General features: G+C 41.3%; 2 protein-coding genes across 8 annotated transcripts in view; one reads left to right on the plus strand and one right to left on the minus strand.

The window, feature by feature from the left end:
* The window catches only part of tpgs2 (tubulin polyglutamylase complex subunit 2), a 49,736-nt gene extending 30,020 nt beyond the window's left edge, over window positions 1-19,716 (minus strand). The window contains exons 1-5 of one of the 5 annotated variants that reach the window (XM_087990024.1): window positions 18,352-18,509; window positions 10,777-10,932; window positions 2,865-2,952; window positions 2,622-2,645; window positions 1,327-1,458 (exon numbers count right to left, since the gene is read on the minus strand). In XM_087990024.1, coding sequence (XP_087846150.1) covers window positions 1,327-1,458; window positions 2,622-2,645; window positions 2,865-2,952; window positions 10,777-10,932; window positions 18,352-18,405 — 454 coding nt within the window. In that variant the 5' untranslated portion in view covers window positions 18,406-18,509. Of the gene's footprint in view, window positions 1-1,326; window positions 1,459-2,621; window positions 2,646-2,864; window positions 2,953-10,776; window positions 10,933-18,351; window positions 18,510-19,568 lie in introns of those variants that run through there. The other 4 variants (XM_087990010.1, XM_087990012.1, XM_043685543.2 and 1 more) reach the window with 4 other exon arrangements.
* Window positions 19,717-20,645: 929 nt separating this feature from the next.
* Window positions 20,646-26,418, plus strand: part of kiaa1328 (KIAA1328 ortholog) — a 173,667-nt gene continuing 167,894 nt past the window's right edge. The window contains exon 1 of one of the 3 annotated variants that reach the window (XM_043684585.2): window positions 20,646-20,716. Coding sequence is in view for 1 of the 3 variants with exons in the window: in XM_043684442.2 (XP_043540377.2) it covers window positions 20,696-20,744 (49 nt within the window). In the remaining 2 variants the exon portion in view is untranslated. Of the gene's footprint in view, window positions 20,745-26,418 lie in introns of all 3 variants that reach the window. The other 2 variants (XM_043684442.2, XM_087990030.1) reach the window with 2 other exon arrangements.

Raw genomic sequence — 26,418 nt, forward strand, 5'->3', positions numbered from 1 at the left:
ACAGTTGATGTGATGTATATGGATTCAGTAAGGCATTTGATAAGGTTCCACATGGTTGGCTATTGCACAAAATATGGAGTTTCGGGATTGAAGATGATTTAGTGGTTTGGATCTGAAATTGGCTAGCTGAAAGAAGATAGAGGGTGGTGGTTGATGGGAAATGTTTATCCTGGAGCTCAGTTACCAGTGGTGTGCGGCAAGGATCTGTTTTGGGGCCACGGCTGTTTGCCATTTTTATAAATGATCTGGATGTGGGTGTAGAAGGATGGGTTAGTAAATTTGCGGATGTCACTATTTAGGCAGAGTTGTAGATAGTGCCGAAGGATGTTGTGGGTTACAGAGGGATATAGATAAGATGCAGAGTTGGACTGAGAAGTGGCAAATGGAGTTTAATGTGGAAAATTGTGAGGTAGTTCACTTCGGAAGAAGTAACAGGAATGCAGAGTACTGGGCTAATGGTAAAGTTCTTGGCAGTGTAGATGAACAGAGAGAGATCTCGGTGTCCAGGTGCATAAATCCCTGAATGTTGCTATCCAGGTTGATAGGGTTGTTAAGAAGGCATATGGTGTGTTGGCGTTTATTGGTAGTGGGATTGAGTTTCAGAGCCACAAAATCATGCTTCAGCTGTACGAGACATTGGTAAGGCCACACCTGGAGTGTTGTGTGCAGTTCTGGTCACTGCATTATAGGAAGGATGTGGAAGCTGTGGAAAGAGTTCAGAGGAGATTTACAAGGATGTTGCCTGGTATAGAGGAAGGTTTTATGAGGAAAGGCTGAGGGAACTGAGGCTGTTTTCATTGGAGAGAAGAATGTTGAGAGGTGACTTAATCGAGACATATAAGATAATCAGAGGATTAGATAGGGTGGAGACCTAGGTTCACAGAGACCTAGGGTGAAGGCTAATATGTGGAGACACAGCTTTAAATTGAGGAGTGATAGATTTATGACAGATATCAGGGGTAGTTTCTTTACCTAGAGAGTAGTAGGGGCGTGGAACGGCCTGCCTGCAACAGTAGTAGACTCGCCAATGTTAAGGACATTTATTACAAATGGATTACAATGGAGTATCGTAGGTTAGATGGGCATCAGATTATTTTCACATGTCGGCGCAACATCGAGGGCCAAAGGACCTGCACTGCGCTGTAATGTTCTGTGTTTTATTGAATGTAGACAGATCAGATTTTAATTGGCCAATTCAATTGGATTTGTTCTGCTTTTCATGGATGGGACATGCCTGGGCAATTTTTCACATTGTCACGTAAATACCAACAGATAACAGGTTTAAAAGTATCTTGTTTATTGAACTATTACTTTCCAAAATAGTACCTTCATCATCTGTATCATTTTCGAGGTCATCCAGAGTTGGTGAATTAGGCAAGCTGTAAACAGATGTTGTGCCCAGACGACAAAGTGTTGAAATACTATTGATTACCATTGTTCCCAACTGCATGTTATTGCCTAAGACAGAAATACTATTTTATTGTCAGAGAAATCAAAAACAAAAATGAATATTACTGTCTTATAACACATGATTCAACATAATTTCATATCTTACAGCAGTATTAGCTTTATAATCTTATTACTTGAACAATCACAGAAAGATGAGATAACTGGATTCCTTCATTGAAATTTCTTCACATTCAAAAATTGATAGTTGCAACAAAATTGTGATTCAGTTTTGGTTTTGCTGATATGCAAATATCACTCAAGCTTCATTTTAAATAGATGGTGGAATCAAGGTAATTAAAGCTACTGAATGCATTTCTCCCCCCAATAATTTATGATTCAATGTGCAACAACACAAATGGATATTTTTGGACATACAATTAAGACTGTAATACACTGCAGAGAGGTAAAAGTCAGTTTAAATATTAATTGATTGTTTCTAAACAGAACTGAGTAACTAGGTTATACTGGATCTCTATGTTTAATTTTCTTTTAAAATGAAACCACAAATGATAATTTACTCCCCTACTACCTTGATGTTATTCTTTTCCAAATCTAAATTATGAAACATTTAGACCAAAAGAAAATCTACCAATGGAACCTTAACTTAGAAATTCACACAGAGGTTTTAATTTAATCAGAACATTCCAAAGCACACTACAGCCAATTAATTAACCTTTAAATGTTGTATCTTATTTGATAGGTGCACTAAGCAACAAACAAATTCCAATGACATGAATTATGCTGTTTTGCTGATATTGGGATAACGAATGAATTTTGGTCAGGGCGTCAGGGAAAATCATTTCCTGGAGAACTTTATACATAAACCTAACAAGCATATAGGACATTGGTTCAAAGTTTAAGCTGAGATGGCATTAATGTTTGCAGTGATCCATGTAGTGGAATTATTGTTTGCTAAAATCTCAATTAATCTCAATATTACCTGCTGATGCCATTATATGCTTGGCATGGGTAGATGGACAGATATGGATAGTGATTTTTAAAGTTTATAAAAGGATGTGAAGGAAGACAGTACTATCTTTGAAGCATACCTTTTATGGATTGTGGGCACTGGGACCAGAAGGTTCCTTTCACTCCTTCCTCCCTTCCTAGACCTTAAATCCCCTCACTTCCTAAGATGTTTGAAACCTCTTCACCGAATACCATAGACTTACTTGGGCCTGAGAATCCACTGGGCCCTTCATCCAAGGTCACAGGATTTTTAAGTAGATATATAACAACATCAGAATGCATGACAATAAAAAAAAGGGAAATTAATTATTTCTATATGTTGTGCTACTTTCTAACCCCTTTTCATCAGAATACTCAGCACCCATGCACAATTCTGGGTGACTGGCCAATACAAATGGAAAATAATTTGACCTCATAAAAGCACAACAGAAGTTCAATGGCCTTACCATCAAATTTTATACTCCAGGTCATCAAAAAGCCATCAGTCATTTGGTAAAAGTTCCTCAGATCCTCTGGGAGTAAGCAACAATTCTTCTGCAAACATAAATAGCAGAATATGTCAGTGACTATATAGGTGTAAGCTCATTTCAGCTGCTTTGGCCACCCTTCCTTCTAGGTCCTCTATGCAGAGCTATCCCCAGGGTTCCTGAATTCTAGTCCTGAACTCATACCTTTACTTCTACAATCTCCTTTTATGCAGTTTGAGCTCATGCTGTCTGCGATACATATCCTGCTACCTTGACTTTCAACCTTTGATTAAGTGGCTTAGCACTCAATCTCTTTTGCTGTCCCATATGATTGGTCCAAATGTTCCCTCTTTTTTGGTGTTGTTCCCTGCAAATCTTTCATCATTAACTGTCTCCTCAGAAAATCTACTGATGATTCCTCTGCCTTTGTAAACTACTGCAGCAAACTGCCTTTTCACTTTGAACAAATCTGTGTCCATATTTATGAAACAGTTTAAGTCCTCTAATCATGTTTTTATAGCACTAAAATCACTCTTATTAAAGTCAAAAACACATTGGGGGAATTTTATAGAGCATGAATGACATGGGCAAGGTAAGGAATGTGACAGAATTACGCAAGATGTGTGATGAGGCCTACCTTGATGTTGGGAGCAGTTTGCTGCATCTTTTAACTAAATTTCAGGTGATGAGATGAAATTCTTGCTAGGGTAGCGAGTTGCCTTTTAATGGCGATTATTATTTATGTCTTATGAAAGGAATGAAAGGAACCTTCTGGTCCAGTGCCCACAATCCGTAAAGGGCATGCTCCAAAGATAGTACTTCCTATCCTTTACTAAACTTTAAATTTAATTGCTGGTGGGCCCCACAGTGCAGGTCTGTACTTCCGAAGCATCCTGGATGACTTTCTAAAAATGACTTTCTCAAATCAGAAGGTTCCTTTCATTGCCTTAGTAACTGTCCATCCCACCTCAATAAATATGCAGCTTCTTATCCTACCTACCTGCTGTGAACAAACTCGACACCAAAAGATTCTCAGCATAGAAGTAAGTCAGAGTAGATACTTGACAACATCAGCTTGTTGCTTGTCCCAAAGAGCCTCCATGTTCCTCATCCATAAAACAGCCTCTTAGGGCATGATCCAAGGGCACAGGCACATGCAATTTGTGGGCACTGGCATTTGCTAATTGTCAACTTCACAGGATTGTTACGGCATCTCTCTGATCAACTTGTAGGCGCTTAGGAAGTACAGATCTGCATTGTGGGACCCACCAGCAATTAAATTTAAAGTTTAGAAAAGGATAGGAAGGAAGGTAGTACTATCTTTGGAGCATGTCCTATATGGATTGTGGGCACTGGACCAGAAGGCTCCTTTCATTCCTTCCTCCCTTCCCAGACCTTAAAATCCCTCATCTCCTGAGATGCTTGAAACCTCTTCACCCAATACCACAGTTTTACTTGGGTCTGAGAGTCCATTGTTGCAGGGACACTTTGTGCAGAGAGACAGCCTTCCAGCTCAAGGATTGGACCAAGCTGCATTTCAGGGTTCCTTGCTTACTGTCTCAGCACTAGATTGGTTAGTGCTGACCTGCAAGTTCGTAGTATCCATGCTTTGAAGTGTTAAAAAAATCTCTCAGAGTATGTGTATCTGTGTGAGTGTGAATATAAAGGGGTATAAGTCTGTGAGTGTGCGAGTGTGTATGTGTGAGGGTATCGGTCTGCAGAAGTGTGCGTGTGCATGTGTGTGTGTCTGTAGTGCAGTGGGTACCCTTTATACGCACACTCACACACATACTCTCTCACAGACACTCATACCCCTCCACACCCACATACTATACATAAGTTTGTGGGGTGAATTTGTACTTGCAGAATTACATTTTATTTTGCTCAAAAACTGCATGAATCCATGCAAGATTCTGTAAATCCCTTTTTTAGAAATAGAATCAATCTGAACATTGGGGCATAGACAGCCTCATACAGGGCACCTCACACCTTCAATGCATTATCTGGGCCAACATTGTTACAATTCACTTGAGAATGTAACTTTAAAAAAAAAGTTCTGGGATTTACATATGTAAGAACTGAAACCAATATGGTCATTCTAAAAGATGAGAGACTTAAACAATCTAGTCTTTTTCAATATATTATTTCAGTTGCATCACACTGTAAGCCATTGCTAATAAATTCTGTCTTAATGTTCTTATACTCCACAACCACCTGATGAAGGAGCAGCTCGTGTTTCCAAATAAACCTGTTGCACTATAACCTGCTGTTGTGTGATTTTTAAACTTACACCCCAGTCCTAGACTGGCACCTCCAAATCATAGTTTGCAGTGTCATTGTTGTTAGCAAATTGGGTCTGTAATCCGTTTGGGCTGGTCATGGTCGAGGGATATGTCCAATTACAGTCCGGGGAGTCAGCACTCCTGGTAGGGGACTTTGCAAGCAGTAAAAAATGAATTACATACCATTGCTACAATTATAAAATGGGTGAGACAACAAGCTGGGTAGGTGAAATCAGCATCAATTTGATGTGTGAAAATGTGAATCCAAATCTGCTAAATTCCAGGACATTGAAGGGTCAAATACACAAAGAACGTGTTTGCAAATTCCAATAATTTCATTCACTCTATTTGCACTGTAAATACGCAAAGTACTTAAGGTTCAAATGCTGGTCAAAGCTGATTTGCATCATGCCGCTGGTCCTTGTAAATTGAACATGGCGAACATCAGCAAAAAGCAGTAATGACTTATTTAACCATGATGCTATGTAATACAATTCTATATTCTGGATGTACAGCATGATGCTCTATCATTTAAAATATTGTATTGGCAGAGTTGCAAGTGCTTTGTTAAAAGTGAAAAATGTCACAAGTCTAAGCAACCATCAATAAAATTGTTCCTTTGACAGAATGCTTCGATTTGTTAATTTTTTTTTGGATTAGTAATGCACTGACATCTTCTATTTATTATAGATGTTTTCTCTCAAGTTTAGTGTACCAAGTGAGAATTGTTACGACATGGGATTCCAAAGGGCTTCACTTTAAATTGATATAGCTCATTTGTTAGCCCAGCCACAACTCTGTTCATGAGTCTTTGAAATGTGGTGGATGCGTTCTTCATTCCAAAGGGCATCACTTTAAATTGACATAGCCCACTTGGAGATACAAACGCAGAAATTTATTTCACTATCTCTGATAAAGCTACCCGCCAGTAACTATGCAGTAAGTCGCACTTGGTGACGTAACTGGCTTGTCCGATTTTCTCATATCGTCCTCCAATCTAAGAGTTGGATATCAGTCTGATTTTGTAATGGTGTTGACCTTCCGATAATGTACACAGAATCATTGAGTCCCATCCAGTTTGGGGACTAAGACGATCGGCAAACTCCACTCGTCCTGGCTTGATGATATCCTTGTCAAGAATGGCCTCCACCTCCTTCTGGACCTGTCTGAATTTGAACGGATTAAACCGGTAGGGGTGTTGTTTTATTGGAGCAGTATTCCCTTCGTCTATTTCACGTACAATAGCATTAGTCCTCCTTTTCTTACATATGTCCATATACTGCAGTAAAAAAAATTTTCAACTGCCTTCTATGCTCAAGAGCTAGATAGCTTACTAACCTATCCCACTCCTCAAGGACATTTTTTAATCTATTTTGAGGCACATCAAAATTCACATCACCTAGATTTGATTCCTCACTCTGCGAGGCAGTAACTAACACCTGTTTCTCCAGTTCTTTCTCTCTACTAATAACATGGTTTCAACATGTTCACATGACATACCTGATGCCTTTTCTTTTTCTATCTGGCATCTTTTCTAGATAGTTTATTTGATTCAATTTTTCCTCAATTTGATAGGGGCCACTAAACCTAGCTTTGAAGGGATCTCCTATCACTGGTAACAGTACTAACAAGTCTTCCCCTTGAGAAAACATCTGGGTCTCAGAGCTTTTGTCTGCCACCTGTTTCATTCTACATTGTGCCTTCTTTCGGTGCTGTTTACCAAAGTCACCTACTTGATTTAGTCTCTCCCTCACCTCTGATACATAATCTAAGTGTGAGATTTCTGATTTTGGTCCTGTCAATTTTTCTTTAATTAATTTTAAAGGGCCTCTCACTTCATGCCCAAATATTAACTCTAAGGGAGTGATCTGAGTAGATTCATTTGGGGCGTCTCTAATGGCAAACATTACAAATGGGATACCTTTATCCCAATCATGTAATCCTTACAGTATGCTCTCAACATGGTCTTCAAGGTGTGATGCCACCTTTCTAAAGCTCCCTGGGATTCAGGATGATACGCACTGGATTTAAAGTGCTGTACACCTATGCAATCCATAACCTCCTTAAACAACCTAGCAGTAAACTTTGACCCTTGGTCCGACTGAATACCTTTGGGCATCCAATACCATGTGAAGAAAGCTACTAGTTCCTCTACCACCTTTTTTGCTGTGATACTCCGTAATGGAATTGCCTCCGGAAATCTGGTAGACACATCCATTATGGTTCACAAGTACTGGTTCTCACATTTAGTTCTTGGGAGGGGACCTACACAGTCAATTTTAACCCATGTGAAAGGCTCTTCAAACTCAGGAATTGGCACAAAGGTGCTGGTTTTATTACCGCATGTGGCTTACCTACTATTTGACACGTATGACACATACGGCAAAAGTTCACTGCACCCTCGTGCATTCCAGGCCAATAAAAATGTCTTTGTACCTTAGTCTGGGTCTTTCGTACACCTAGATAGACCTCCTACAGGTAGTTCATGTGCTACCCGTAACACCTCCTGCCTATATGATCCTGGCAACAAAATCTGGTGCACTTCAGCCCATTTCTCCTCTGCACTAACCTGCCATGGTGTCTATTTCCGTCTTAGGATTCTATCTTTCAGATAATAACCCTCCTGAATATTCTCTTCCTCCTTTTCGGAGTACGTATCCACATATATATTTTTTATCATCTTGTCTTGCTGATGCAAGTCTCTTAACCTTTCAGGACTAAACACTTCTGTCTGACTCTCTGCCTGTTCAGGTTTTCCCTGCACCATTACGTCAAACAGGGTGCCCCTAACTGAACCTCAACTCCTTCATTTTTCTCTTTACTTTTCACTTCATGCTGTGACTTATGAGCATGGGATCTGATTACTACGTAGTCTGGGAAAATACCAGGATACTTCTGCTTTAACCACTCAGTTTATTGGCCTCCCTTGGGCTTTTCCATAACGGGGGGGGGTCACTCCCACCTTGGATCCTGCCAAGTCATTCCCAAGAAAAAAACTGAATTCTTGGGACTGACACTCCGTCAATCACTTCCACTGTTACTTCTCCAACCTGATCTTACATAGGGGAACACTAAATGTCTGTCCGTCTATCTCACAAATCACTACACTCTTGGGTAACAGATCAGAAAGAGTGCATATGTGCTCATCGCTCATTATCAGTGACTGGTTAGATCCTGTATCTCTCGAAATTATACCTTCTTGTCCTGCTCTCCCTTTTCTTTCTGAGTAAACTTTACCCAGAGGCAGATTCTTTGTAGATATCAGGTACTAGCTCCATACCCAGCTCCTGCCTAGGCTGTGCACTCTCCTGAAGCTTCTCTGCTCTTCCTAGGGTCTATTTTACTACCTTCACTAATGCCACTGGCTTAGCTTCTTTTACCACACTCTTTCCCATAGTGCTTTTCTTTAATGACCAGCGCTGTGACTTTACCACATGTACCACTTTACTACAGTGGAAACACCTGAGGCCATTCACCTCCTTTCCACCCTCTTGAGCTTTTTTATTATCCTGTGGTAAATTCTTATCTGTATTCTCTACTCTTGGTTTTGTAGAGTGGGATCTCCCCTTCGCTCAACTTCTGTCCCTCACAGGACAAAATTCTGGTCGGATGCTTGTCTTATGCACCAACATGTATTCATCTGCTAATTCTGCAGCCCTTCTCATTTCCTGAACTTTCTGCTCCACCATGTGAATTCTTATCATTTTTGGAAGTGAGTTTTTAAACTCCTCCAGCAGAATAATCTCTCATAGAACCTCAAAGGTCTTACCTATTTTTAAAACACACACACCCAGCTATCAAAATGACTATGTTTAATTCTTTCGAACTAACATAAGTCTGACCTGGTTCCTTCTTTATGTTTCTGAACCACTGTCAATATGCTTCTGGTACCAATTCATAAGCACTTAAAATAGCCTATTTAATCTCTTCATAATCTCTTGACCCCTCATCTGACAGTGCGGCAAATACCTCACTAGCTCTGCCTACCAGTTTAGTCTGAACTAGCATTACCCATAAATCCTCTGACCACTACATCTGCCTATCCAATTTTTCAATTGAAATAAAGAAGGCTTCAACATCAAAATGTGGAAGAATTTTGACATATCTGTATACATCATTACCTTCTCTTAAACTCCATCCTGTTAACTTGACTTTGCTGACTAAGTGGCAACTTCTCAAGTTCAATTTCTTTTTTTGCTCAGCTGAGAACCTACTCGCTCTTTCTTTTTCCTCTTCTCTCTCTTTCTCACTCCCTTTCTTCTCTCTTTCTTTGCTCAGCTAAGAACCTTCTCTCTCCCCCTATCTCTGTTTATCTTCTAACTCCATTTTCCTCAATTGTAATTTGAGTTTTTCTACCTCTACTGCACTTGGCTGTTTCTCTGACATACCTAAGTGTTTGAGTAACTCCCTTGCAATTTCAGTTTTACTTTTGTCCTTGGTTAAACCCAAATCTAACTTATTTGCTAAAGCTAAAAGTATGGTCTTTTTCTTTCCTTCTAAACTTTCTTGGCAAATCGAGAATCATCTTCAAATCCCAGAACATCTTTAGCAATTTTAACAACCATTTCTCTCACATTTAATTTCATCAACCACAAGTCACCAAAATTAAATAAAACTTAGGTGAGACAATTTGTTTAAAGATCTAACCTGCAAATGTTGAAATCCACTGGAATTTTTCCTACCCCCAAATCCATTTAAATCTGTATAAACCAGTTCAAAACTCTGAAGAAAGCCCCCAAATTGGTGCGACACGTGGTAACCCCACCCTCCCACTAATTTAAACCAGCAACACAGAAATGATTTAACCTGTTAAAATTCGAGAGGCCAATAACTATCTCAAAGGTCACTACTTAAAGTAAAAATTAACAACTTTTTAAAAACATCTAACAGAAAATAATTAACTAACAACTATTTATAACTCCTTTCTCTAACCTATCTTTTACTTTCTCTTCTATAATACTGGTCCGATTAAACGTCCAATTAAAATTGACCAAAAAATTCAAATTTCAAAACCAGCCAACTGTCGAATCTTCTCTTTGTATCTTCCTCAGTCTTCTTTTCTTCTTCTTAAGGTTCCTGTGTCACAGGTAATTGATAGATAAAGGTACCTTTAAGAGACCTATTCTGCTGCAATCTGCATGTGTTGGTGGCTTCCACAGTGTGGTGCTGGGAAAGCACAGCAGGTCAGGCAGCATCCTAGGAGCAGGAAAATCGACGCAAAAGCCCTTCATCAGGAATCCTGACAATTTTAATATTGTCAAAATACCAAATTCAAACTTGATTGATTTAGTATCTTGGAATATAACTTAAACGGATTGGCCAAATTTGATTTTATTTTTGTCTCATAGTAAACCAGGTACATTGTAAATTCTCCAGCACTCTGTGTGCTTGCTAGGCCCTTCACTCTCTTAGAAGTTAAAGTACACCTCTATACCTTCATCACACAATAATCAACTTCATTCTTTGCTTAGTAAATACAATTAACTTGATGCTTTTTTTTGATAGGGACAGAACAATGGAACTTCAAAGCATGATCTAAAATAATCCCTTCAAATAATAAGTCAAGACTATACAATTTAGATTCAAAGTTCAAATGTAAGATTGCTTACCTGTTCCCACGAGATAATTGTATGACGCTCTGCTGGTTCCTTTTCTACATATCTAACTTCTGTCACACCTGGACGACTTTCTAAAAACGTCAAAAGTATTGGTAAATGGGTTTTGTAGACACCTTTATTAGATATTTTCCAATCGACTTGTGCATTCTGCAAAGATATGGGAAAAAGGCAGGAGATTGGCACTAAGTAATGGAATTGGTGCAGAAATAATGGCCTGACTGACCACCTTCTGCTCCGTAACAATTGTGATTCTGCATTAATATTTCAGGTCAATGGTCTTTCATCAGACCATCTGATGAAGGGCTGTAGTGCAAACAACATGACACTCATGTTATTGGAAACAGCCAAACTCTCTTATACAGACATTTCAATAGCGTTTCTATTCAAAACTACAAAGAACAAAGATCAGTATGACACAGGAACAGGTCCTTTGGTCCATCAAGACTGCACCAACACATGATTCTTTTCAAAACTAAAACCTTTTGTCTCCATACCCATATATTTCCTGCCTATGTATGTGTCTGTCAAGATACGTTGCTAATATATCTGCCTCCACCACCTCCTCTAGCAGCACGTTCCACCCTCTGTGTAAAAAAACCTGCCTTTCAGATTTCCTTTAAATTTACCCCCTTTTACCTTAAACCTATATCCCTTAGTAATTTACAGTTCTATCCTGGGAAAAAGAATGCAATTATCCATGCCTCTAATAATCCTTTAAAGTTCAAATGAGGACAAACTAAGTTTGTCAAATCTCTCCTCATAGCTAATATCATCCAAAGCAGGTAACATTCTGGTAAACTGGTTCTATATCCTCTCCAAAGCTTCCACTTCCTTCTGCTAGTGTGGCAACCAGAACTGTACACAATATTTCAAATGTGCCCGAACTAAAGTTCTATGCAACTGCGACATATCTGCCAATTTTTATACCCTAGCTCCTGTGTGCCAAAGATATTTCGTGGTCCCTTTTAGCCAACCTAAGTCCTTGTGAGTTATTTCCTGTTAACTTCAGATTCATCAAGGGCTCTGCCTGTCTTCAGTTTCCTAAACCTTACATATTCTGCTATTTTGGAATCATACAGAGCAGAACGTTCTTTTGAACTAAGCTCTCGATTTCTTGTCATCCAACATTCCTGTATCTTGCATCCTTATCCTTCATTTTCACAGTATCATGTGGATCTTGAACACTAGTCAATTGCCATTTAAAAGACTGCCACATACCAGATGTGGATTTATTCTAAATCTACATTTTACATTCCCCTGTTCCTGCCTAATATTGTTGTAGTTAACCTTCCCTCAATTTAGTACTTTCACATGAGGACTACTCTTACCCTTATCTATAAATTTGAATGAAAACTTAAGGAATTATGATCACTGTTCCCGAAATGCTTTCCCACTGAAACTTTGATCATTTGGCCAGGCTCATTCCCCAGTACCAGGTCTAGTGTGGCCCCTCCCCTTGTTGGACTATTTACATATTGTTTTAAAAAAGTATCCTGGAACACCTTGCAAATCCCATCCCATTGAAGCTTTTGGCGCTAAGGGAGTCCTGGTCAATAAGGTGGAAGTTAAAATCACCCACCACAACCCTGTTATTTTTACATTTTTCCATAATCTGTCCACAATTCTATTCCACTATCACTCTTTGGCCGTTGGGAGGTCTGTAGTACAATCTCAATAAAATGGTTGCACTCTTCAGATTGATAACAATGCCCCTACCTTGTATTTTATATGAATATTATCATGATGATACAAAATATAGTCTATGATCTTTGTATCCCGCCAGCAGACTTAAAATGGCCAAAGGGATCACCTGACCTTCCATGCGAGGTACATTTCAAGAAACTGATATAGATTAGACCAAGGTAGTCTGACCTGGCATTAACATTTCTTAAAGGCAGTGCTGCCAGTCAACCAGGCTCTGTTGGGAAGGCAGAAAAGACCCTTTCATTTATACCATTGAGAATCCTCACAAGTGCAATCATCAAGCTTGAAATGATAACTTCAGCAGATGGATTATATAAACAAAGAGTTCTTACTTTGGCAGACCAGAAGGAAGTAGAATTATCAATACAGAATAAACACGGCATGAGGAGGCACTCTCTCTCAAGAAGGCAGCATTGAATGCAGCGAAGACCCTCAGAACCAATAACTTAAAAGAAAATTGCAATTTTCTTGATTGCTGATGGTCTAAGACACTAACTATTAACTACAGTCTCAGGCCAAAATCATGTGCCTCAAAGACACCAAAGGACTCTTTTAAGCCATTTTTTACCTTTGCACTGGACACTATTACCTTTTAACTTTGTGCTTTTGTGTGAAAGTGGGCCCAAGTTACTGCACGCAGGTATTGAGGTTAGCAGGTAAAACAATTGCTCTTTCTTTCACTCAAGAAAATCTTGTAACTTGCGCCTTAACAATAAAGCTATGGTTTAACTGCAGAAATGATGTGGAGGTGCCGGTATTGGACTGGGGTGGATAAGATCAAGGTCAGAAGTCATACAACACCAGGTTACAGTCCAACAGGTTTATTTGAAATCACAAGCTTTTGAAGCACTGCCCCTTCATCAGGTGAAGTGAAGAAAAGTACAGGCACAGAATTTATAAGCAGAGATCATTGGGTAGAGAGAGCAAAAGATTATACAAATGAAGTGGAGTGTTGGTGGGCTGAATAATAAGTCACTGCTGGTGATCAAAAGCATTAGACAATGTGAGCAAAGTGTCAACAGTGGAATAGTAAGTGAAGGGATGACCTATAATCCAATTAATTGAGGCAGAGAGATAATTACAAAAAAGTTAAAAATAAAAGTGGTGCTGGAGGCAAACCAAACAGCTGGAATAACATGATAGGTATAAGAGTTGCAAACCAACGGTCTAACCAAAGTAACAAGGAAACCAAAATTATACAAAACTAATTAAGGTAGAGAGATCGTAAAGTATCAAGGTGATGGTGTCAAAACAGGAAAATAAGGAAGATTTTACAAATATAGGACAGTATGGTGGGGGTTACATGTAGCATGACGTGATTCCAAGATCACATTTGAGGCCATCATCATGGGTATGGAACTTGGCTATCAGTTTCTGTTTGTATTTGGAAGGCTGCCTTGGAGGACGCTTACCCTACAGATTGGAGGCTGAATGTCCTTGACCACTGAAGCATTCTCAGATTGGGAGTGAGCATTCCTGGCTGGCGATTGTTACGCGGTGTCCATTCATCCGTTGTTGTAGCATCTGCATGGTCTCACCAACATTCTTGCCTGCAGCATAAGAGGTAGACAACATTGGTCGAGTCAAATGAGTACCTGCCACGTATGTGGTTGGTGGTGTTCCATTGTGTGATGGTAGGAACTACGTCGATGATCTGGCATGTTTTGTAGAGGTTGCTGTGGCAGAGTTGTGTAGTCTACATTGCCCTGAAGGCTGGGTAGTTTGCAGTAAACAACGGTCTGTTTAAGGTTTGGCAGTTGTTTGAAGGCGAGAAGTGGGGAACGTAGGGACAATCTTGGCGAGATGTTGGTTGTCATCAATGACACGTTGGTAGCTGCGAAGAACATGGCATAGTTTCTCTGCTCCAGGGAAGTAGTGGACAATGAAAAGTACTGTATCAGTCGTGCCCGGTGTTGTCTCCTGAGGAGGTCATTGCGGTTTTTTGCTGTGGCACATGGGAACCGTTGATTGATGAGTTGAGCATCTTATCCCGTTCTTATGGGGGGTCTTTCAGCGGCTGTAGGTGTCTAGTGCATTCCTCCTTGTCTGAGCAGATCCTGGATATACATAGGGCTTGTCCGTAGGGGATGCCTCTTTAGGGTAGAAGCTGGAGAAGTGTAGCATCATGAGTATATACGTGGGTGTGCAGCAGAGTGAAGTACTGAGGTGCCCAGCCTTGATGGAGATGTGTTTGTCCAAGAATGAGACTGATTTTGAAGAGGTAAATCTGATGGTGGGATGAAACATTTTGATATCATTGTGTAGTTGTTTCAGTGATTCCTCGCCATGAGTCCAGAGGAAGAAAATGTCGTTGATGTATGTGGTGTATAGCATTGGTTGAAGGTCCTGTGCAGCAAAGAAATTTTGCTCAAACTTGGGAATGAAAATGTTGGCATATCAGGGTGTAAACCTGGTTCTCATTGCTGCTCCGTATGTCTGGATGAACCTCATGATGCTGCACTTCTCTATGATAAGAACGGGATATGATGCTCAACTCATCGATCGCCAGTTCTGGCGTGCCACAGCCACAAATCACAACGACCACCTCAGAAGACACAGGACACAATCCTTCAGCACTTCCCTGGAACTGAGAAACTACGTCATGTTCTTCACAGCCTTCAACATGTCATCGATAATGACAGACATCTCACCAAGTTCATCCCCATCTTCCCACTTCTCGCCTGCCAAAACTTAAACAGACCATCGTTTGCAGCAAACTACCCAACCTTCACGACAACATCAACCACAACGCGACACAGTCCTGCCACAGTAACCTCTGCAAGACGTGCCAGATCATCACACTTGAGAACACCATCCACTACGTACATGGCAGATACTTTTGGAATATTGTATGCAATTCTGATCTCGCTTCTAGAGGAAGGACGTTGTGAAATGTGAAAGGGTTCAGAAAAGATTTACAAAGATGTTTCCAGGGTTGGAGGGTTTGAGTTACAGGGAGAGACTGAATAGGCTGGGGCTGTAATCCGTGGCATGTCGGAGGCTGGAGATGACCTTATAGAGGTTTACAAAATCATTGGGGGGGGGGGGGGGCATGGACAGGGTTGGTCTTTTCCCTGGGTAAGGGGAGTCCAGAACTAGACGGCATAGGTTTAGGGTGAGAGGGGAAAGATTTAAAAGGGACCTAAGGGGCAGCTTTTTCAAGCAAAGGATGGCACATGTATGGAATGAGCTGCCAGAGGAAGTGGTGGAGGTTGGTACAAATATAATATTTAAAGGCATCTGAATGGGTATATTAATAGGAAGTGTTTTGAGGGATATGGGCCAAGTGCGGCAAATGGGGCTAGATTAATTTAGGATATCTGGCCTGCATGGATGAGTTGGACCAAAGGGTCTGTTTCCATGCTTTACATCTCTATGACTCATGTGACTTGGCCAACGTTGTCTACCTCATACGCTGCAGGCAAGGCTGCCCCGAGGCATAGTATTTCATAGAGACCATGCAAATCCTACAACAATAGATGAATGGACACAGCGCAACAATCGCAAGACAGGAATGCTCCCTAATGGGGTAAACTTCAGGGGTCAAGATCATTCACCCTTGAACTTTGGGTAAATGTCCTCCAAGGCAGCCTTGAGATACACAACAATGCAGAACTGTCATACAGAAACTGATAGCCAAGTTTCATACCCAGGAAGATGGCCTCAACTGTGATCTTGGGATCACATTGTGCTACATGTAACCCCACCATACTGTTCTGTCTTTGTAAAATCTTCTTTCGTGTTCTGTTTTCACACCATCACCTCGATAACTTGTTATGATCGCTCCACTTTAATTAGTTTACACAGTTTTGGTTTATTTGTTACTTTGGTTAGACCCTAAGCATGCAATTCTTCAACTAAATGGCTGGAATAACATGTAACTATCTCTCTGCCTCAAATAATCAGATTATAGGTCATCCTTTCACTCACTATTCTACTGTTGGCACTTTGCTCACACCTTCTGACACTTTTGATTACCTGCAGAGGCTTATTATTCAACCCAGCAACACTTTACTCACACCATTCGTATGATCTTTTGATCTCTCTGCCTATACAGTCTGTGGTTGTATGCTTTACTTCACTTCACTTCACTTCACTTCACCTGAAGGGGCAGAGCACAAAAAGCTTGTGATTTCAAATAAACCTGCTGTTGTGTGACTTCTGACCTTAACTGCAGAAAGGTATAGCCTTGTCCTAAAACTGACCAATCTTTGTTGAAAGCAACTAAGAAGATTGATAAATTAGAAGCTGGTTCATACATTCTCACCTGCTTGCAACATATTTTGCGTTGAGATATTTGTGCTCATCTCATTTAGCATTCCTAGCTTTAATATATCCACCAACGGCCATGTCATCAGCTGGCTAGGATTTAACTTCTGAAATTCCAAGGTGACACCTCCCATCTTGCTTTCCTCCTTTAAGATCCTTGTTAAAACCTCTCTTTTTGACCAAAAGTATATGCACCTGATCTAACATCTCCGAAAGTAGCTGAATGTTATACTTTGTTCTGTAGTACCCCTATAAAAACATATTGGGTGAATTTTTTTTAAAATTCACTCACAGACATGAACATCACTGGCAGGGCCAGCACTTATTACTGTTCCCTAGCTGCCTTCGAGAAGGTGGTCAGTTCTCTGCACAAACAGCTGCAGCCAATGTGCTGTATGTGGATAAACAATGCCACGAGGAAATGAATTCTCAGATTCAGACCAAGTGACACTGAAGGAATATGTATATTCCCATGTGATGATGATAAGTGGCTTGGAGGGGAACTTGCAAAAAGTGGTGTATCCATGTATGTTTCTGTATCCTTCCAGATGGAAGTTATTAAAATTCATTCATGGGATGTGAGCATCAATGGTAATGCCAGCATTTATTGTCTCTAATTGCCCAAAGGGAGTCAACCACATTGCTGTGGGTCTGGAACAGGCCAGACCAGGTAAGGTAAGCAGTTTCCTTCCCTTTGGAAGGTGTTCTTGAGGGGTTTTTCTCAAATTTCTACAGTGAATCTTGGAAATGGTACACATTGCTGCTATTGAGTACCAGTGGTGGAGGGAGTCGATGTTGCGCCAACCAAGGGAGCTGCTTTGTCCATGATGGTGTCAAGCTTCTGGAGCACTGTTGGTGCTACACTCGCTACACTCATACACACAGGAGTAGGCCATTCAGCCCCTTGAAAATATTCCACTATTCAATGATATTGCAGCTGATGTGTGGCCAAATTGTTTATATCTGCCTTTGGCCCATATCCCTCTGTCTCTTGCTTTAATAAAAAGCTATCTATCTCAGATTTAAAGTTAACAACTGACCCAGAATACATTGCTATTTGTGGAAGAGAGTGCCAAACATCTATCACCTTTCGTGTGTAGAAGTGTATCCTTCCACTCTGCCATTACCTATGGTGGGTAGTGGGACAGGACATATCTAGGGGTGATGATGATGATATCTGGGACATTGCCTGTAAGTTATGATTCAGTGAGTGTGGCCATGACAACTATTGCCTGACTAGTCTCGGAGACAGCTCTCCTAACTTTGGCAGTTGCCTCCAAATGTTAATAAGGTGGACCTTACAGGGTCAATTTTGCCATTCTCATTTCTGGTACTAAGGTTGATGTCAGGTGATCCATCTGTTTCCAATACTTTCTTCCTTTCTAGCAGTTTGCAGCTAGATCATGTCAAAGAGCAGTTAAGAGTCAACCATGGAGTCACATGTAGACTAGACTAGGTAAGGATGGCAGCTTCATTATAGAAGGTTTTTAGATGCTTGGAACATGCTACCAGGGAGGCAGTAGAAACAGATATGATAGCAATGTTTAAGAGGCACTTGACACATGAACAGGCAGGGAATAGAGGGATACAGACCATGTGCAGGCAGATGGGATTTGTTGAAAACAGCATCATGGTTGGTACAGACATGGCTGATTGCAGAGCCGTTTCCTGTGTTGTACTGTTCACTGAAAACAGAAAATGCTGGAGATCACAGTGGGTCAGGCAGCATCCATAGAGAGAAAGCAAGCCAATGTTTCAAATCTAGATGGCTCTTCATCAGAACTAAAGTGAAATGTGGAGGGGACAGCATTTATGCAAAAGTGACAGGTGGGGTGGGTGTTGAGGTGGGAAAGAAAGGATGTTGAAAGTTCAGATTAAGTGATTGGAATGTGAGAAAGGTAGAACAATGATGAGTCTAATTGCCAGACTGAAAAGCATAGTCCCACTGGAGTGGGGGAGGGATAAGAGGGCGACAGAAAATGTAACCAGCAAAGCTAAAAGAGAGGGAATTGTTCACAATCTGAAGGTAGGCAAAAGTGAGGACTGCAGATGCTGGAAACCAGAGTTTAGATCAGTGTGGTGCTGGAAAAGCACAGCAGGTCAGGCAGCATCCGAGGAGCAGGAGAATGTGGGTAGCACAGTGGGTAGCACTGCCTCACAGCACCAGAGACCCAGGTTCAATTCCCACCTCAGGCAACTGTCTTTGTGGAGTTTGCACATTCTCCCCGTGTCTGTGTGGGTTTCGTCTGGGTGCTCGGGTTCCTCCCACAGTCCAAAAATGTGCAGGTCAGGTGAATTGGCTATGCTAAATTGCCCACAGTGTTAGGTGAAGGGGAATGGGCCTGGGTGGGTTGCTCTTCGGAGGATCGGTGTGGACTTGCTGGGCCGAAGAGCCTGTTTCCACACTGTAAGGAATCTAAATCTAAAAGCCCTTCATCAGGAAGGTGTTGAACTCAATATTGAGTCCAGAAAGTTGTAAAGTGCCTGGTTTGAAGTTGAGATGATACTCCTCCAGTTTGTGCTGTGATTTGCTCGAGCATTGCAGTATTCCAAGGACAGCGAGTGGGACGCTGTGTTGAAATTACCAGCTACAGGAAGATGTATAATATTTTCAGTTATATCAAGATACACAGAGGGAGATCAAATAATCGGATTTAATCTTATTTACATGAGTCTACAATCTTTAGTAATGTTGCTCAAACCAATCTTATAATGCGTGATAACCAAGAGAACTCAGCATAACTCTCGCCTTATATACGCCCGTCTTCACCTGTTAATTTCCATGGTAACGGTAACTGCCCTGCACTCACCTAGTATTCTGGTTACACCCAATGTCAGCCGGTCTACTAAATCCTTCATATTCTCCGTTTTACCATCTTCCATTTTAGCTTTGAGCCTCCTTTCAGCAATACAGACACAAATACTATACACCATCAATAAAGAAAAATAAATACTAATCCCTACAAGAATGAACCTTTCCAGGCGACTTATTGTCAGCTTTCGCCCTCGACGCAGGAAATGCATCAAACACAAAGCCTTCTGGGTATTGTAGTACTCGCTCCCCAACGGCATTGACGGGGGGTGTGCTGAGGGCATGTGGTCTAGGGGCGGGGCGAGCACGAGACAAGAAGATCTAAGCGTCATACAGATGAAGGTTGTCGATTTAGGCGGGGAGTGGGCTTCCCACAGATGCTGCCTGATCTGCTGAGTTTCTCCAGAAATATCTGTTTTGTTTTATTATCTGAGAGAGCCGACGGGGTTTAAAGACGGAGGCTTGTGCGGGGCTGAGGACCGGGGTGGAGCTGAGCGGTGAGGTGGGCGGGGCTGAGTGGAACTAGATTGAAGGGGCGGGGCTAAGGTGAAGGGGCGGAGCAGAGGGGGAGCAAGTTGGAAGGGGCGGGACTGAGCGGTGGGGGGGCGGTGCAGAGGGGGAGAAGGCTGGAAGGGGCAGAACTGAGGTGAATGGGCGGGGCAGAGGGGAGCAGGTTGGAAGGGGCGGGGCTGAGCGGTGGATGAGGTATTCCTGATGAAGGGCTTTTGCCCGAAACATCGATTTTCCTGCTCCTCGGATGCTGCCTGAGCTCTTCCAGCACCACTACTCCAGAATCTGGTTTCCAGCATCTGCAGTAATTGTTTTTACCTGGAAGGGGCGGGGCTGAGCGGTGGGTGGGGCAGAGCTGAGGTGAATGGGCGGGGCAGAGGGGGAGCAGGTTGGAAGGGGCGGGGCTGAGCTGAGGTGAATGGGCGGGGCAGAGGGGGAGTAGGTTGGAAGGGGCGGGGCTGAGCGGTGGGTGGGTGGGCGGGGCAGAGGGAGAGCAGGCTGGAAGGGGCAGAGCTGAGGTGAATGGGCGGGGCTGGGCAGTGGGTGGGACTTATTGTGAGCTTACCGGGCGTGTTCGGCAGACGGAGTGCACGATGGGAGTGGCGGTTGTTTAAGATGGCGAAGGTTGCGAATTTGGTGAGTGAAGTGTTCTGGAGCGAAGATCGTATCCTTTTCGTGTCTTTATTTTTAAGCAAAACTTTTTTTGTATTTTTAAAGTTAGTTGTCAATATTTGGAAAACTGAAACGCTAAAATAAAATATAGAACTGCAGATGCCAGACGCCTGAAACAAACGATTTCAGGAGAAAGCCCAGTCTGACAGTAGCTGCAGAGAAGGAAACAAGAGTTAGTATTAAAAGTAGTGACCCTTCTGTATAAATGCGATATTGGATTTTGAAACTACTTTTATTCATAATAACTGATTTAATTTGTCTTTGGTTATAAAAATAATGGAAACTTCCGTCACCGTATTCGTTGTTTCTTGATGATATTTCAACCACTTGATTTAAATGATAGAAAATGGTACTTTCTACAGTTTGTATATATTGCTTTTACCTATTTTGTTCTATTCTAGAAATTCAAAGCCACGATTTACAATAAAATTCAAAGATTGGACTGTAGCATTAAACCACCCCCTAGTTTTAATGATATAGTAGCACGGTAGCAATGACGTAACGAAGATTAGTATACTGGCATGTACTGTACTCAGTTTGGGCGGATCTTTATATAAGAGTTTGTCCGTTGTTATAGATTTTTGATTGTATTCGAGATTGTTGGCTTGGAAATAACAACGACTCGTCACTTCTGCATCTGGTTAATTACTTGCAATGAAATAGAAAAAATCTTGCGCATAATTTAGTAAAATCCTAAATCTCAATTTAGTAAAATCCTGAATATCCTTGTCAGCAACTTCAGAAAAGTATTTACTGTAATTACATAGGCCAGTGTAACTGAGACCCATTTTGTAGTTTTAAGTGACGCAAGCTGGAACTTCCAAGTTATATACGTTATTTACAGTGAAAGTCCTGGAGGAAATTGTGTGAGAGTTGAATATTGCAATTTTTAAAGAATGCATTTGAAGGGCAGGAGGACCTGGAATATAAGCAAATTTGTATTTGGTAGGCCTTTCAGGATTTGTATTGAAACAAATGGTGTATAGGGTGGTGGTGCTTGGGGGATAAGTGGAGCAGAAACCAGCAAAAGGGAAAAAAAGGTGGAAAGACAAAAGGGGTTGATCGTAAACCGGGGGAGAAAAAGAAGCTGGATAAGTGATAATGTGTGTGATGAGTAGTTGAAAATGGATTTTCTGTGTTGAAAGCAACTTTGTGTCATGACAGGATCTGGCATATTTGAGAAGATAATAGAATGGTAGAGGTGTACAGTATGGAAACAGACTCTTTGGTCCAACATGTCCATGTCAACCAGATATCCCAATCCTATCTAGTCCTACCTGCCAGCACCTGGCCCATATCCCTTCCAACTCTTCCTATTCATATACCCATCCAGATGCCTTTTTAAATGTTGCAATTTTACTAGCCTCCACCACTTCCTCTGGCAGCTCATTCTATACACGTACCACTCTCTACGTGAAAAACCTGCCCCCTTGGTCTCTTTTGTAACTTTCCCATCTCACCTTAAACCTATGCCCTCTAGTTCTGGACTCCCCCACCCCAGGGAAAAGACTTTGTCTATTTATCCTATCCATGCGCTCGTGATTTTGTAAACCTCTATAAGGTCACCCCTCAACCTCCGACACTCAAGGGAAAACAGTCCTAGCCTATTCAACCTCTCCCTATAGCTCAAATCCTCCAACCCTGGAAACATTTCTGAACCCTTTCAAGTTTCACAACCTCTTTCCGATAGGAAGAAGACCAGAATTGCAGCAATATTCCAAAAGTGGTATAACCAATGACATGTACAGCTACAACATGACCTCCAAACTCCTGTACTCAATACTCTGACCAATAAAGGAAAGCATACCAAACGCCTTCTTGACTATCCTGTCTACCTGTGGCTCCACTTTCAAGGAGCTATGAACCTGCACTCCAAGGTCTCTTTGTTCAGCAACACTCCCTAGGACTTTACCATTAAGTGTATATGTCCTGCTAAGATTTGTTTTCTCAAAATGCAGCACCTCTCATTTATCTGAATTAAACTCCATCTGCCACTTCTCAGCCCATTGGCCCATCTGGTGGAGATCCTGTTGTAATCTGAGGTAACCCTCTTCGTTGTCCACTACACCTCCAATTTTGGTGTCATCTGCAAACTTACTAATTAAACCTCTCATGCTTGCACCCAAATCATTTATATAAATGATGAAAAGTAGTGGACCCATCACCGATCCTTGTGGCACTCCACTGGTCACAGGCCTCCAGTCTGAAAAACAACCCTCCGCCACCACCCTCTATCTTCTACCTTTGAGCCAGTTCTGTATCCAAATGGCTAGTTCTCCTTGTATTCCATCAGATCTAACCTTGCTAATCAGTCTCCCATGGAGAATCTTGTCGAATGCCTTACTGAAATCCATATAGATCATGTCCACCATTCTGTCCTCATCAATTTTCTCTGTTACTTCAAAAAACTCAATCAAGTTTGTGCAACATGATTTCCCACACACAAAGCCATGTTGACTATCCCTAATCAGTCCTTGCGTTTCCAAATACATGTACATCCTGTCCCTCAGGATTCCCTCTAACAACTTGCCCACCACCGATGTCAGGCTCACTGGTCTATAGTTCCCTAGCTTGTCCTTACCACCCTTCTTAAACAGTGGCACCACGTTAGCCAACCTCCAGTCTTCAGGCACCTCACTGTGACTATCGATGATACAAACATCTCAGTAAGAGGCCCAGCAATCACTTCCCTAGCTTCCCAAAGAGTTCTAGGGTATACTTGATCAGGTCCTGGGGATTTATCCACTTTTACCTGTTTCAAGACATCCAGCACTTCCTCCTCTGTAATATGGACATTTTGCAAGATGTCACCATCTATGTCCCTACATTATATATCTTCCATGTCCTTTTCCACAGTAAATGCTGATGCAAAATACTCGTTTAGTATCTCCCCCATCTCCTGCAGTTCCACACAAAGGCCACCTTGCTGATCTTTGAGGGGCCCGGCCCTATTCTCTCCCTAGTTAGCCTTTTGTCCTTAACGTATTTATAAAATCCCTTTGGATTCTCCTTAACTCTATTTGCCAAAGCTATCTCATGTCCCTTTTTGCCCTCCTGATTTCCCTCTTAAGTATACTCCTACTGCCTTAATACTCTTCTATGGATTCACTCGATCTATCCTGTCTATACCTGATGTATGCTTCCTTCTTTTTTCTTAACAAAACCCTATATTTCTTTAGTCATCCAGCATTCCCTAAACCTACCAGCCTTTCCTTTCACTCTAACAAGAATATACTTTCTCTGGACTCGCGTTATCTCATTTCGGTGGTGTTCATACTCTAAAGTAGTTAAACTTGATGATGAGTCCTGAAGGCTGTAAGGTCCCGAAATGCAATTTGAAATATTATTCCTCCAGCTTGTATTGAGCCTAACTGGAACACTGCAGCAGGCCTGAGACAGAAATGTTGGCATGAGAAAATGGTGTGTTGAGCAAAGAGAATTTATGGCCCAGGAACAGGCCCTTCAGCCCTCCAAGCCTGAGCTGATCCAAATCCACTGTCTAAACCTATCGCCCAATTCCTAAGCATTTGTATCCCGCTGCTCCGCACCTACTCGTTCATCTGTCCAGATGCACCTTAAATGAATCTACTGTGCCTGCCTCTACTACCTCTGCTGGCAATGCATTCTAGGCACCTACCACCCTGGTAACTGGAAGCTTTGGGTAATTTTTATAGACCGAATGTATGTGTTCAACAAAGTAGTCACTCAGTCTCCCTTTTATTTCCCCAATATAGATAAGTAAATAAACTTGTATCCTGGTTAAATTATCAACTTGTTGACAGAATGTGTTGAGAGTATGTGTGCTAGAAATGACTGGTGATGTTCCATAAGGATTTGTGATCAAGCCTCAATATTCACTTGGTTTAGGAGATCAGGATATGGAATTGGTTTGGATGCAGATGAGGAATAGAAAAAGAAAGAAGTCACAAGACAATACGGTCTCCAGGCTTACTTACGTTATCTACACTGTAGAATAAAATATACAAGAAATATGTACTCCTGAGTAAAGTATAGGTGATAATCATAGGTGACTTTTTTAATCTATCTATAAATAGAAAAAATCAGATTGACAGAAGTGGTCTGGATGAAGGATTCATAGAATACTTTCAAGAGTTTCTTTGAGCAGCAAATTTCAGAACCAATGAGAGCAGATTGCATTTGTCCTTTGAGGTAAGATAACCCAGGAAGCAGAGACCACAATACTATTGAATTTTGTTCCTCGTCTGAAAGCGAGAAGATAGGTCTGATTATTTTAAACCTAAATAAACACATGTGGGAATGAAAACTAAGTTGGCACACTAGGCAAGGATAAATTATCAGAAATATGGTGATAGACTTAAGAGGATATTTTAGAATGCTTGGAAAAGGTATATTTCTCCATTCTGAAGTGAGGAATCCAGCATCTGTGATTAACTAAAGAATGTAGGGAAAGTATTAAACTTCAGTAAAAACTGCACAACGTTGACAGTCTGGTTAGATAATTGATATAAAGAACAGCAGACAGTGGAGACATGATTAATTGAGGGATAAAATTAATGATGTAGGTTTGTTCGCTGAGCTGTAAAGTTCGTTTTCAGATGTTTCATCACCATACTAGGTAACATCTTCAATGAGCCTCCGAATGAAGCACCAATGGTGTAATCCCTCTTCTGTTTATATGTTTGAGTTTCCTACGGTTGGTGACATAATTTCCTATGGAGATGTCATTTCCTGTTCTCTTTCTAAAGGGATGGTAAATGGGATCCAAGTCAATGTGTTTGATAGAGTTCCGGTTGGAATGCCATGCTTCTAGGAATTCTCGTGCATGTCTCTGTTTGACTTGTCCTAGGATGTGTTGTCCCTTCCTGATCTGTATGTAAGGATACTAGTGAGAGTGGGTCATGTCGTTTTGTGGCTAGTTGATGTTCATGTATCCTGGTGGCTAGTTTTCTGCTTGTTTGTCCAATGTAGTGTTTGTTACAGTTCTTGCAAGGTATTTTGTAAATGACATTGGTTTTGCTTGTTGTCTTTATAAGGTCTTTCAAGTTCATTAGCTGCTGTTTTAGTGTGTTGGTGGGTTTGTGGGCTCCCATGATGCTCAGGCGTCTGAGTAGTCTGGCAGCCATTTCAGAGATGTCTTTGTAGGGGAGAGTGGCTAGGGTTTCTGGACGTGTTTTATCTGCTTGATTGGGTTTGTTGCTCAGAAATCTGCAGACAGTGTTCATTGGGTACCTGTTATTTTTGAACACCAACCTAAGAAACCTCAAACTTATAAATAGAAAGCAGGCTTTCTATGCTTCATTCGGAGGCTCAGTAAAGATGTTACCTAGTATGGTGTCGAAACATCTGCAAATGAACCTTCCCGCTCAGCGAGCAAACCTACATCCAGAACCTCAACCTGAGCTACAAATCTTCTCAAAACTCTGATAAAATTGTAGTATGAGAGGAAGTTAGCGAGGAATCTACAAATAGATGGCAAGAAATTCTACAGGTATTTATAGAGGTAGCGAATAAGTGAAGTGAGTGTTGGTCCTCCAGAGATTATGAATGGCAAGTTAATAGTAAATAATAAGGAAATGATGGATCAAATGAAGAAATATTTTTTCTTTTTTGTCTTTATAATAGAGGATACAAAAAAGTATTCCAGTAATAGCTGTAAATCAGGAAGCGAAAGGGAATAGGAATTT

This window comes from Chiloscyllium plagiosum, unplaced genomic scaffold (genome assembly GCF_037043375.1).
Source record: "Chiloscyllium plagiosum isolate Xiang-an unplaced genomic scaffold, Cpla_swu_hap1 HiC_scaffold_1, whole genome shotgun sequence".
Lineage (NCBI taxonomy): Eukaryota > Metazoa > Chordata > Chondrichthyes > Orectolobiformes > Hemiscylliidae > Chiloscyllium > Chiloscyllium plagiosum.